This window comes from Ochotona princeps, chromosome 7 (assembly GCF_030435755.1).
Source record: "Ochotona princeps isolate mOchPri1 chromosome 7, mOchPri1.hap1, whole genome shotgun sequence".
Classification (NCBI taxonomy): domain Eukaryota; kingdom Metazoa; phylum Chordata; class Mammalia; order Lagomorpha; family Ochotonidae; genus Ochotona; species Ochotona princeps.
This window is the reverse complement of record NC_080838.1, coordinates 51,417,513-51,432,363: the sequence shown is the minus strand read 5'-3', so window position 1 is coordinate 51,432,363 and position 14,851 is coordinate 51,417,513. Positions and strand designations below refer to the sequence as shown.

The 14,851-nt window shown below is 38.4% G+C and overlaps 1 protein-coding gene across 1 annotated transcript in view; it reads right to left on the bottom strand.

Annotated features, from left to right (window-relative positions):
* UNC5C (unc-5 netrin receptor C) overlaps positions 1-14,851 on the bottom strand; it is a 347,572-nt gene that overhangs the window by 91,694 nt on the left and 241,027 nt on the right. The window contains exon 4 of the mRNA XM_004590551.4: positions 5,693-5,796. Within this exon, the coding sequence (XP_004590608.2) occupies positions 5,693-5,796 (104 nt within the window). The remainder of the gene's footprint in view (positions 1-5,692; positions 5,797-14,851) is intronic.

Sequence of the window (14,851 nt, the reverse complement as noted above, 5' to 3'; positions counted from 1 at the left end):
TGCTCACCGAGTTGCACAAACACTGGCCTGCTTTTTAATCCTGTAACCACCTTAGCTCCTTCTGGGGTATTTATATATTTTCTGCTCTCACGTCCCACTGCCTGGAGCTTCTGACCCAGATTTTTTTCTTATCTTTCTTTTCTTTCTTTTCTTTCTTTTCTTTCTTTCTTTCTTTCTTTCTTTCTTTCTTTCTTTCTTTCTTTCTTTCTTTCTTTCTTTCTTTCTTTCTTTCTTTCTTTCTTTCTTTCGACTGGCTCTTTCCTATCACTCAGATCTCAGTTCAAATATTCTTTCTTCAGATGGCCTATTCTTGAACTCCAACATGACTTCCAGTTCTCGGGAACTAAGTCCTTGCTTCATGGATCTTGTCTTATTTCCTTTAACTTCTAATTATCCAAGAATGTCTTTCTCAGTTTTAAAAATTCTTGCTTATTGTGCTTTGCTCTCTGGGAGACTGTCAGGGAACTTCACATTTGGGAAAACACGTATTCAATGCTGCTAATCTATATACGATCAAGCTTCCTTCTTGTAGTAGCAAACATGGTTCAAGAAAATTGCAACAGATATTAGTGGGTAATAAAAGTACTATCTTCCTCCAAATTAGCATTCAGATGCTTGTTTATTGTCCATCTCTTCTGATGGCAAAGAACATAAAGTACAGTGTACTTGTGCAAAAATTCATCGACATGAAGTTTCAATGATGAGAGCATGGTAGGGAAACAAATGGCTCTCATGCAACAAAGTGTTCAGCAGCTGTATTAACAAACCAATTAGGTGGTGAGCCACCTGAAGCTGCACTTTGTGGCACCTCACACTGCCTGCAGCTTTGTGCCTTGGCAGAATCAGTTTTGAAAAAAAGAGATCTTCCTATTTATCAAGTCTATACTCAGCAAAAGAATCTATTCTTTCTCACTTCACCCATTTTTTCCCACTTGCTAATTAGAGATGCAAATGTTGATAAATAAGATGACTTTTTTAAAGCACAACTGGGTCAATAAGTTGAACACTGTGCCCTGCTCCTCCAATTAAGCTCCAATGAGAAACATCCCAATTATAATTAGAGAAGCAATTATCCCCTTGTTAAAGGTGAAACAAATCACAAGTTTTAGTGAAACATTTGGTTGTACTCCTTCTGACATGCCAACAAATCTTGTATCCATTGATGTTTGGATCCCAATACTCTTCAAAGGAGAAAATCTTATGAAATAAAACATCAGTGAGTCTATTTCTGGCTCACCATGTGACAGTAATGTTTTCTAGGCAGAAACTAAAATGAGCAAAGAGGGCTTAATTTCACAGAGTACCACTATTATGCTGTTGGTACAGCTTAGCACCACTCCACGGGTGTATTAATTTTCGTGTTTCCTCAGGGACATGTGGAGGAGGTTTCTTGAAATTTCCTCACTAGAAATGGAAGAATAGTATTATATTTCTGGCTTCATATTTAATATGGTGTTATAAAAAAGACTAGAGTATTACTTGGACTGATCTTTCTGTTTTTCATCTAGTCTACTTAAAAAAATTAACATTACTACTATTAATCTCACTGATAATCCTTAAACTAAAGTGTCTCTCAGTGACCTTCTGTTCCTGGTGCCAGTGGGTTAGAACCCTAGATTCAGGGTTTAAGATTGATAGTTTCCCTCAGGGGTGAGGGAAACACGGTTTTCTAGAAAGTTCTGTTTCCTGAGACCCAGCCTATGTAGCATGTCCAACAAAATTACTCCTTTCATATTGTTAAATATATTTAGAGCCTCTTCTAAGTGACCTACAATCTGCTGATGTGACAGATAAAATCCAGCAATAATCCTTTGGCTCCATACCATCCAAACAGGCAGGCAAAGAGTAAACATATAAATGTCAACAGAAGCAGCGTCAGGGCTACACAAGTTGTGGCCTGTAGGAGCTGCCATTTAGTCATGCTGGGGTCCTCAATACTGGGTGTCAAAAACTGAGATCGTTCTGAATGTGTCACAGAGCAACATGGCCCTCCAGCCCTCATCCCTGGCTTGTTCCAATGGAATTTTTGTGTCCCCTATGACCGAGGAGCCAGACGAATTTATTTGGATTTCAGCAGAAGAATTTCCAGGCTTCCAAATCTCTGCTTATGAGCTAAGGAAGCTGTATAGTTGTTCAGTATTTTGACCACTATCACTACATTAATAAAAGAGGTTTAGAGAAGAGCAGGGGAAGAAGCAGGCACACCTAGGGCCCTGAAATTAGGTCCCCACAATGTAACTTCCCTGAATGAGTGTAGTGAAGAGCTTTTGGAACTGTCACCAGTGGGAAAGGTGGCGTGTGGGGAATCGGGGTTGACCTTTGCTTCCCCTGAGATTTTCTTTGTTACCTCTTTTCTTGCATTCTGAAAAGGAGGTCAATCAACAGTGACCTCTACCCAAATTTTCTCCTTGGAAAAATGTGAGGGATGGCGCTGGTCCACTGTGGGACTAGGAAGACAAAATCAACAACAGGAGCTAGAAGTAAGCCTGATAGCACACTGAGACTTGGTTTAGGCATTTACAGAAACAATTAATTCCTGAGAGCAATGTGGAATAGGCATTTCCATGCTTTATAGCTCACAGTACTCGGTTTTGTAGCTTTTATGGACTCTGACTAACACAACTGGCTAGAGAAAATAGGAGGTTGACCTGCTTGGTGACTCTTCATCAAGTGAAAGCTGCACTGTGCATGTCCTACTGTGCCAAGAAGAAAGGTAAGGTAGTCAGCAACTAATTTGAAACTGAAAGGCTGAATTTAGTCTTTTATGAATTAGTAAGTAAGGAAATAATAATAGTGCTAATGAATATCAATGTTCCTTCACTGCTTTGCTTCAAATAACAGGTGTACATCATTTCATTTAAACCTCATCTCTATGTTCTGCATATGCAGTTATTTTCTGCTTTTCATAATCTGAGGGAACTCAAGTTCAGAGTCACAAATGGTGATGCTTACATTTGAACCTGAGTTTTGTAAGAAGTTAATATTCTGCAGTGGAGATATAGAATTCTTAAATGAGAGAACTAAAACATTACTTCAGAGATGCCTATTCCATTATTTGTTCCAGAAATGGAACTATTATAACTAAGATTAGAGAATCTGAACCTACTGATTTAGACAGAGGCAGAAAACTACTGCTTCTTGATTTTACATAAAGCATGTACCCAACTAATTTTGAGTGGAGTTAGATATATGCTTATAAAACAAAGATCAATTGACTCATTAGCCATGTGTTCCCTGAATACTTGCTATCTGAGTCAATTTCAGATCATTTACTTAGAAACAAAAGAAGCACATATTCAGTCTGGTCACGATGTCCTAAAGACTGAGCCTAATTACTATAAAATAGTGGAGTTTTACCTGCTGGTTTCCTTTTAAGATCAACATCTCATTTCATGCTATTTTATGATTTAGAATTCTTAAAATGGAAACAGAACACTAAATCATACATGCATTTATATTTAAATTAACATGTTCATGTAATCTTTTAACTCACCAAGTTATCCTATATCCCTTTCTTTTTAAAATGTATTTGTTCCTCTTAAGGAAATGGCAGATGTAATATGTCATGTTAAGGTATTCATTAACTTTCTGATCTTGGTGATTTTCACAGTGTTGAAAATAATCTACACAGGGGTTTATTAGTCTGCTCTTGAGGATGTGTGTTTGATCTCTCTCTTAACTTCAAAAAATAGCAAAGTAATCTGCATTAAATATAGTACTTTGAATGTCAAATGGGCATATGATTTTTGAGCTTGCCAAGTATTAATTGGTCTCTTCCCCAGTGATGATACAAATAAAATTCATAGCCAATTAGTTTGCAGTCATGAATCTTACTCCCTGACAAAGTGCACTACTTTGTTGAGGAGATGAAGAAAATGAAGAAGTTACCAGAATTTTCTCACGTGGCACATATTAGTTACCTTTAAGAAACCTTGAGTAAAAGTAAGACTCTGGATAACCATGTAACTCATGATGTATTTTGGTATTTAAGATAGTTTATTGCACAAGGGTTGCATTAAGATTTCAGAACTACAATTAAGGAGACAGATGAACTGCTGTAGTCACTGAAATGAAATATTGAATAGTGAAGACTTTCCTTCCTAGGCACACTAAATCATATTGTGTCTCCCCGCTGAAAGATGAGGACTTGGCATTTCAAGAAATGGCTGTAATCATGCAAAGACTCTGATACAATTCTAGAAATGCTAAAAGAAAGCAATTATAAGGCAAAAACTGAATGTCTTTCTTTCACAAGTTTAAAAGGAATTTTCATTAAGATTAGCTGTGAGTGTTGGCACTGACCTGTGGTACTATGAATGTGTATGACAGAAAAATGGAGCCATTTATAGAGGTTTTGTCAATGTTTTCAATTAATTTATTATTTTACTATTAGTTTAGAAAGAATGATGTGATCTTTGATTTTGTTGCCATGGATGCAGATAATTGAGCTATCATCTTTGCTTTAATCTCTAGAAGGTCGAATAGGTATGAGAAATCAAATCAGAGGTGCATTATTAATCACATTTTGGACAATGTCTCAATATTATTTTCAAATTCTATAGAAAGGAGGAATTTCAGACATTGATTTTACAGAAAAAGTTAACTCACCCATCTCTGAGACCCACATATAGGTCCAAATTGCAACAGAAATATACCTCTTCTGACATACGCAGTAAAGAAAAAAAATTTCCAAGTGATTCAAGGTAATTTGGAGGCTAACAAGGACCACCTACAAATTGGCAGCTACCTCACTTGTCAAATTGAAGTGTGCCTGGGTTTATAGGACACTGGATCAGTTAGGGTAATACTTCGCATGCATATTAAGGATCTGATCTATTAAACATATGAAGGCAGCTTTTCTTTAGAGTTTGAGGTTATTCGTTAACAAAGGGAAGACAGAAAATTAATTTGCTACAACAGGATGCTCTACGATGTTGTGCCAGAACATGAAGTCTCTTGAGAGTCCTTTAAACCTATCACCAGAGAAAGGCAGTTTCAAAAGGCACAGTATTATTTGGTTGTAATGTCAAGCCGTAGTGTGAATCGAGTCTACAGGACTTAAGTAGCATTAATTAGGCTTTGTTTCAGCAGAAAAAAAATGAAAGGTTCGATCCAAAGTTTATGAGACAAAATTAATGGACAACTGCTATCCCTCAAGTGTGTTTTACTCACTGCGTGCACATGGCTTTTAGGAAGCATCGTGATTACATCATTGGTCAGAAAATGCATGTCTGGGGTCTATCATTACATCATAGAACAGGAAATTCATGTGCGTGGTACACAGGTTTATAGACATATGTGCACACACATATAACCTTCATATTCTTATTCTTTTTCCAAGTCATCAGGACTAATGAACAATTTTTTTGGTGCATAAAATCATACCATGTCTTTCTATGATTAGTACCAGACTATTAGATTAGTATCAAAAGTCTTTACGATTTCTTGAAAAAATGAAAATGTTAAACTAAGCTGCCTGTGGTTTTGCCCAGTAGGGTATTCTAATTGACTCCATGTCATTAATCACATCCCAATCAATCAATTTTGCTAGCAGTAGGCAGTTAGGACTCCATTACTGCCCATTCATCACACCATACCCTAATTCACTGCACCATTAGCCATGGGTTAGGCTTCTGTTAGAATAACTAATTGCCAATTGCTAAATTGAAAAACAAAACAAAACAATTGTTACCTCAGCCACTGGGATCCCTTCAGGTGGTCGGCACTGGAGTAAGACTTCTTGTTCCAAGGATACTTCCTTTCCCAGGGGTTCCTGCTCAAATGTCTTCCGCAGATCTGGAAAGCACAAATGAGAAACGAGTGTCAACTAAGTTACATTCATCCACTTACAGGAAGTACAAAAAATATAATTGCAGTTTAGTAGTTTATGTCTCTATATTATTTGAAACCATGTGTTCCTAGCATCATACCATAATCCTAGTGGTTATATTTTATGTGGTAGAAATTATGAAATTCAGAAGCCACGAGTTATATCAACTTCAAACTGCAATTGTAGCCTGAGTATCCACTTTAGCCATTAGTGAAACTCATTGATTGCATTTTCAATGTTCCCTAGTAATCAACAATGAAGCTCATTTTTAATCAAAAGACTCTCATTTTCATGTCTCATACACACATAAATATTGTTCTCCTTTCTCAGAGTAGATATTATTCAAGATGCAGTACTTTCAGATTCTTTTGCTCGAATAATTCCAAAGCCAGTTTTTGTTTCAGAGTGGGAAATAAAGTGCTGGTGTCTTCAGGGAGAGAATGTGACCTACAGAGATGTCTGGGGCCCAAGGTAGAAGGACGTTTTCATTGGAAAGAGGCCAGAGGCATTGGTATTTCTAGGTAAGTGACCATTTTTCAATTAGATCAATCATTTCTTTTCAAAGATCTGGTTGTGTTGTTGGTTGGAATTGTGAGAGTAATTATAGACATATGCAGTAGAGTTTTAGAAATTGCTATTGATGGATGCAAACGTGTTGGAAACCATCCTGAACACATCATGGGCACACACTTTGACAGACTTAACTAAGCCATCATTGTAAACTAATAACTGCTCTGTTTTATTTGTTTGACCTGAAATTCTCCATAACTTTTTACTAAATTTCTAAAGTTAAATATTGTTCATAAAGCTTACATGATTAAAAATTCACATATAATTCAAAGTCTTCTAATAAAAGTACCTGAAATTTTATTTGGTAGTTTTGCATAAAAATGAATATCATATCTTTTCATCCCATAACATTGATAAATGACCTAAGACTCTGAGAACACCATTGCCGCTTATTGAACCAATGAGTTGAACCCAAACATTTCAAAGATTTAATCCTAACTTATCCTTATTGGAAGCTCCAACTGGAAAAACACAGGAGAAAATCTTTTAAGATTATAGGGCTTATAACAAACATTACAGATCTACATGATCTCTGTTAAGACAAGAGATTCCCTACATGATGGCAGAATTTCTAATCTGATTATCAAGAAAATGAGTAAGTGGTAGAAATGAACATTTAGAGTACACAGTTAATGATTTGAAAGCTGTGCAAACCATGTCTTTACTTATATATGAGAACCACATTGAATAGATGCCCAAGATTTTACGACAAAATAATTGATGCTACATTCAAACTGTTGAACACTGGTTTTTAAGTATTTTACAAACCCACACATTCCTCTAATATCTTTTTTGTTTAATCTAAGTCCTTCCAACATAAACACTAAAACCTTTCTCTAATGATAGGGCAATTTCTCATTGTTGTTTTTATCTGTATTAAGATAAAAATTCTGGCAAAACAGCAGATACCAATAAAATGACCAGCAATGAATAATTTTATGGGATAAAATGTTCTTGACAAGTTTATCTAGCTTTTGAAAAATGATCCTAGGGACTCTTATCTGATATGGGGGTAGGAGAAGACAATGGCTGTAATTAGCTCTTAGATTAAATATATGGTGACTTAGTCTCATTTAAATTAGAATATCACAAAAGAAGGGCTCAGCAAAGAAAAGGCCAAACAAATATGTATCCTCATAGTCAAAGTAATTCCATTTAACATATGCCATATCTTCATATGGCAGACATTCTGTTAGTTACTTAGTATAAAGACATGAAAGGCACAGAATTTAAATGGGTCAGGTAGGATGAGGTCTGTTTATGAAAGCCATTCTACCATGTTAAGGAATGCCAACCCAGCAAGGCATTCTGAGCAAAGTAGGGAACACAGACATCATATTCATCTAAGAGTGGCCAATGGATTGAATTGAGGTGAGAAAACGTAGAACCTGAACTCAGCTAATGAGCGTGAAGAGGAGGAGTGAGAAAGTTTTTCAAAGATAACCTACCAGCAGGAAGACCTAGGTATTTGGAGAGTCCCAGGAGGCAAGAATGAAACAATATTACTAAGTACTGCGCTACTGAGTTGGTACCAATGCCAAATGAAATAGTAATAAGTTGGGCAAAGAAGTAGTGAGACAGATAACACATGATTTTGTAACAGTTCAGATTATTGTTATCTGTACCATCTTCAAGTGGAAACATCTAGGAAGTCTATATCACATTTAAAAAAAGATTCATTTGTTTCAAAATCAGAGATAAGGGGTGAGGAGAAAAAGAGAGAGAGAGAGAGAGAGAGAGAGAGAGAGAGAGAGAGAGAGATATTCTTGCATCTACTGATTTATTTCCTGGATGGCCACAACAGCCAGGACTGAGCCAGGGCAAAATCAAGACCTTCATTTGGGTCCCACACATGGGAGACAAGAAGCAGAAACACATGGGCCACCTTCTACCATTTTCCAAGATTTATCAACAGTGAGCAAAATTGGAAGTGGAGTGACCACAACATGAACTGACCCTGTGTTATGTGCTGGCCAGAGCATGCAGGTGATGGTGCTATCCACTCCACTGGAATGTCAGCTCTGTAATCATGGCTTCCAAACTTCAACACTATTAGCTTTGGGTGCTGGATAATTCTTTAGTGTGGGCTGCTTTTTTGAATAGTTGAATAAAATTTTGTATCCCAGGACTGCTCACTGGATTCAAGTGTAACCACTTCTCTTGATGAATTGAATGCCTCCCAGTAATTCCAAGTGTCTCCAGAATGGCACTCTCCCACCACAATCACCAGTAGAGAACCAATGGTTTAAGGCTTGGAAAAGAAATCCTGGTAGGACTTCCTGCACTATGCGCTGAAACCCTGGAAAAAGATGACATCACCAGGGCAGGGACTGCCCCATAAATAAAAGAGGACACGAACAGTTAGGAGGAAATGCTGCCAGAAAAGCTGACATAGGGTGGAGAAAAAGTCTACAAGCCTAAGTGTCAGTGTTTTTTAAAAAAATAATTTTATTTTTATTGGAAAGTCAGATGCACAGAGAGGAGGAGACACAGAGAGCAAGATCTTTTATCCTTTGACTCACTCCCCAAGCCACCGCAACTGCCAGAGCTGAGCCCATCCGAAGCCGAGGGTTCAGAGCACAGAGCCTCTTCTGGGTCTCCCACATGGGTGCAGGGTTCCAAGGCCTTGGGCCATCCTCAAATGCTTTCCCATGCCAGAAGCAGGGAGCTGGAGAGGAAGCAGGGTTGCCAGGATTAGAACCAGCAGCCATATGGGATCCCAGAGCATGCAAGGCAAGGATTTTAGCCACTAGGCTACCACTGTGCTGGCCCCCCTAAATGATTCACTACCCAAGCAACTGCAATGACTGGAGCTGAGCCAATTCAAGGCCAGGAGCCTGGAGCCTCTTCTGGGTCTCCCACATGGGTGAAGGTCCTAAAATTTTGGGTTGTCCTCAACTGCTTTCCCAGGCCACAAGCAGGGAGCTGGACAGGAAGCGGGGCTGCCTGGAATTGAACCTTCATCTATATGGGATCCAGGTGCTTGAGAGGCAAGGACTTTAGCTACTAGGCTACTATGCTGGGCCCTAAGTGTCAGTTTTAATAATTGGGAAGGTCAATGAGACAAATGCAGCAAAGAACTCAAAGGGGAGAGGAAGTTGTTGGGTTGGAAACTGAGGCATGAGGAGGGAATAGAAGTCAAACTCTATGAAGGTGGCATGAGGGAATTGGGGCAAGGACCCTTAGGAGTATCTATAACCATTTTCAGCATGTTGTGGTTATAGAAATCAGCAGCAGCAGCAGCATTAAGGGGCAGTGTTCAGAGGGCAGAATGCTGCACAGTACTTCCTTGGACAGGGTGTACTTTTTGGCACAGCTTCCAAATCGCTGCCATAAGAAGGCACACCTTGAAAAACTCCTGGTTTCCTAATTGAGAATGGTGATGGATAAAGGCACTGATTTCAAGAGACATTAGCACAGCCATGATCGAAGATCATGTGATTGTTTTATTTTAATGTTTGACTTCTACACTCTCTATAAATATGTAGTTTCTAAAATAATCTCACATTTAAACCCCTACCTTCAACTAGGCCATACTGCTTTCTGAAAACCAATTTTAATTCCTGCCATAAGGCCTGTTATCTAGCTTTTGGGTTGCATAGTGAGCATAGCATATATTATGCTGGGGGTTTCCATATTACCCTGCAAGCTGAGGGTGGCCACAGCAAAACCTATTCGTTATCATTTGGATATGTGATGGAAGGCAGGCCGGATGCCTTGCAGGCAGGGAGAATACAAGGGTGACAAATGAATAAGCATGAAAAACGGACATTTGTCAGCCAGGAATTAGATATAAAACAGAATGGTACGGAATAATGTGGGGATTCCTGTTAGAAGCAACAATGATGAATCCCTGCCCTTGGAAGACCTTTAGAATTCGACAGTTCTGTTTTCTTTCCATTAGTTCCCAGGCTGTTGCTAAAATAGCTACAAATATAAAGTTCTTCCTTTATAACCTAGATGACTTTTGCAATGTCAACTTGGCCCTTCTTTGCTGTAGTTATTGATTCTGCCCATTAAAAGGAAAATCAGCCTTGACATATGCACACATTCAGAGAGATGTTTACTTAAGAACATGAATATTGCCTTACTAAATCCATACATGGAAATCCAATTAGCAGATGTAGAATCAGACCTGAAACAATAGGGATTTCTATTTACCATTTATACATAACTCAAGGAGTCTTTGAACACACGAAATCTCATTTTTAAATGGTAGAACTGAGAAGCTTTCTATAACTTTTGGTCACAATAATAGCATTCTTGTTTTAAATTACCCATGAAGCGGAATATACTCATTAATGGATTTGGCAAATATTAACTCTCCTTTTTTTTTCATAGTGTAGTTAAGATAAAAGAGAGCTGAGAGAAAACTTACTGGCCTTCACTTTCCTTAGTTAGAGAATGGAAATGAATGACCAAATTTGTTTGAAGGACTGTGTCATTTTAAGGGCCTCAAACTAAACAAATTAAGATTTTAAAGGTGGGCCCGGCAGTGTGGCCTAGCGGCTAAAGTCCTCGCCTTGAAAGCCCCGGGATCCCAGATGGGCGCTGGTTCTAATCCCGGCAGCTCCACTTCCCATCCAACTCCCTGCTTGTGGCCTGGGAAAGCAGTTGAGGATGGCCCATTGCATTGGGACCCTGCACCCGCATGGGAGACCCGGAAGAGGTTCCTGGTTCCCGGCTTCAGATCGGCGCGCATCGGCCCGTTGCGGCTCACTTGGGGAGTGAATCATCGGACGGAAGATCTTCCTCTCTGTCTCTCCTCCTCTGTGTATATCTGGCTGTAATAAAATGAATAAATCTTTAAGAGAAAAAAAAGATTTTAAAGGGGTGAAGTCATTCCTTTGTGGACTATGTTATTTCTTGGTTGCAATTATCAGTGTCCAAGGGAAATAAAGAAAAAATTATTTTCCCTAAAGCAGAGGAGTTGGTGCAGCTTTGAAGAGAACAGTTATGTAATGTTCACATGGGACAACTTTCATGGAACTTTTGGAAACTTGAATCTAAAAAAAAAAATTGGGAAAAGAGGGATGGAGAGAAAGATAGATTCTGGAATATTCATTCTTAAAATTATCAACAAGCTCTTAAACGTTAATCAAGGAGAGGGTGATAAAATATACTGTACAGTAGCAAGTGAAAGTTATAAAGCTCTAAGGTTTGCAAACGTACTAGGAACTAGTTTGACCAGCTGTCTTTGCAGGGCACAGAGATTGGAGGAAGGAAATGCCATGCAACAGGGCATGCAAAAAAGCCCATCATGTCAACATTCATATTTACAAGGGAGGCAGAAAGCCATACCACCTTCTCTTGTGATGGTCCATAAGCAAACCCCTGACAGCCTCTAAAAAGCCTCTATGCACCCTGCTGATTCTGGAAGGAGAGGAAGAAAAATGAGGACAAAGACCCTTTTTTCTATTTAGACAGGCAGATTGCTGACACTATCATGTTTGAATAAGAGAAATCTGTTCTTACTGCATATTTAAAAATAATTTACATTTATTAGAAATGTCTATTCTTTTAGCAGTCCTACTCATTATGTAAAACATTTATTAGAATAAGTTTTATTCTTTTACAAAACAAAGCCTTGCTGATATGATAAACAGACACTATGAGGTCAAGGATGCCTCAATGGGTATACTTCAGTGGAGCAATCCGGTAAACATTCAAATCCTTGGATTCCACAGAATGATGGGCTATGAATGACTATTACATCATTAATGTTTGCTTTTTAAAATTTGAGGTCTCAAAGAGTTTTGTTAATACTAAAATAAATATTAAATCTAAGAAAAATGTTTGGGAGATAGTAAGGCAAAACTCCTATGTAGTAAGTGTTTGCGGCCCTCTCTATTATTACACAGAGTTCTGAAATGAAAGATGATTACTCCTGTGTGTAAATTTTCAACATGTCATTCCTTACAGATTTTGGCCATCTGGCCCATCACGTACACTGTCTACTATTCCTTTTGTTCTTGCAGAATTTTGTGATTACTTTTGATTTTCAAACTCCAAGTCATGATTCTTTAGAGGGTTATCAAATCTGTTTAGTGGATTGAAAGCCAGCATTGAAAAACACAAAAGTGAAAAATGGAAAATGTCAAGATGCATTAGAGTACTGAATATGTGTGTGTATACCTATATTCACAGTCATGTGTGGAAAGAGAGGGATGTCTGTAGCGCATCGTGATATAAACTTTCTTTTAATCACAGATCACTGGTAAGTATCTAAGACACACTGAGAGGTAAGATAACTGTGTGGCTAACAGCAGGACTTGGTGAGGCAGACATGGGTTGAGGTCTTGATTCTACCATTTTATTCTGCAAATGTTAGGCCTATGCTTACCCTCTCTTAGGTTTAGCTTTTTCAACTGCAGAAATGGAGTTGAGAATAGTAGCTAGCTCACAACATTCTAGGAAAGTGTCCCCGTATTCTTCGTAGCATCACACTGAGCACATAATAAGCAGCCCAAAGATGGTAATTCCCCTTGCCTGCGTTTCCCCCATAGTACAGTGAATTTTATTATGCTAGAACAACAGTTGGTTTTATTATTAGTCAGAACTCATAAGCATAGCAATTATGAGTATATGGAAGCTAATGATTGAAAGTAACAGTTCACAAAAAGAAATCTAGCAATTGTCATGCTATATTTGATATAAATGCAGGTTTCATACTAAGGTGGAACTGTGGGAGTCTAGAAGTATGTTTCCATCAATGGTCATAGGTATGGTTTACACACTGCACTAAAATCTTAGACCCCTTGGTTGGTTGACTTTTGTGGATCACCATGGGGTATTATGGCAGTGCGTAGGCACTGCAGGTAACTCTGCTGAGCCAAGCAGACCTGTTTCTGCACTATGACTAACCACCTAGTGATTCCACAGTGTTATCAGCAGTCACTTGTTGCCATGTGACAGCTGACGTTGTTTAACACAGCACTTGAATTTCATGTTTGTCTGGTGACCATGCAGCTAACATGGAACTGTATCATGGAAAAAAAAAACAACAGTGGTCCAGATTTAGACTCACCCATTCTTTCCCATCCCTGAAGTCTTTCAAGTACTCTCAGAGTTCATGGTTAAAACAATGTTTATAAATGTACTATTTTTAGCAAGAGACCAAAATCTATGTATCAGAATTAAGTTTCTTGCCTTGAAAATTGAGCTAGTCTGGAAAAGAAATGACTCTGTATCTGAAGGAACTTTGTACTTAGAAGAGATTCATGGCAACTTAACCGACTTGCTGACACAGATCTGATCTTGCATGAACAAACATTGTTGATGTACTATGTTTCACATTTTCATACTTCTGAATTGCTTTTCAATGAGTTTTCTCACATGCTTAGTGAACAAAGGTGCTGAGTACATTTTAATTAAAAATGTTTTAATGCATTTTCAAAGTGCTCCTCATCATCACACAAAGCAATAATACTTGTGTTGTTAAAAGGAAAAATACACCTTTCTTCCAATAATGATGGAATGGGCTAATTATGCTGTCATAGTGGAGTGGAATTAATGCTTACACCACCAAATCTGGCAGGTAGCAGGAAATAACTGTTGCAAGCTGACTGGCACAGCTTCTTTTGCGAGAATTAGCTTGGTCGTCTGTGTTTTAGGCTCTAAATTGGAGGAGAAGGTTGCGTGACGTCATACCACAGAGCCCTAAAAATGGTTGCCTTGCTTTCCTATTCCAGGAAGAGAGTATCTGATCTTATGCCTATTTCTTCTCAAATATGTAAAACAATAAACACAAACAAAAAAGCAAGTTTACCATCCTAAACCAAGTACATGCAGTTTCTTTGAGGTTAGATTGAAAGCCTGGAAGTGAACTCAAATGCAAATGGCAAACTGGTTAAAAACAGAGATTCTGGAGGCTCTGTTGGACATGGTGGCCTAGCTGCTGCATGAGTGGCCCACATGTCCTATCTGCACCTGGGTCACTATCCCAGCTCACATCAAGTTTCAGCTCTCTGCTAATGTGCACCCTTGGAAGACCCTTGGAAGCAAAAAGTCCTGGCTCCTGCTTTTGTGACCCTACCACCCATCTGGGAGACCTAGATGGAGCTGCTGAGTCTTTGCTTTGATCTGGCCAAGACCTGACCATTTGGGGGAATGAGTGGCAGATGGAAGATCTCTGTTTTTCAAATAAATAAAACAACTTTAAATTTCTTAAACAGGTGGCTTGAGAAAGTTACTTTTCTATGTTCCTGCTTTGCTATTTACAAAAATAAAGATAATAAGAGATGCTACCACTCATAGGATTGTTGTGAGACCGATTATAGTTCCCACACATGGGGAGTTACAGAAGGTTTATGCACGGAGTAAGAATGTTACAATGTTGGTTTCCTTGACAGAGTCTCTTAAGAAAGATGAAAGTTGACAATAAATTCTGACTTTTCCCTTGTTTCTTCCTATCCTCATTTTACCTTTCTAAGAGCTCAAGCTTTTGTCCAC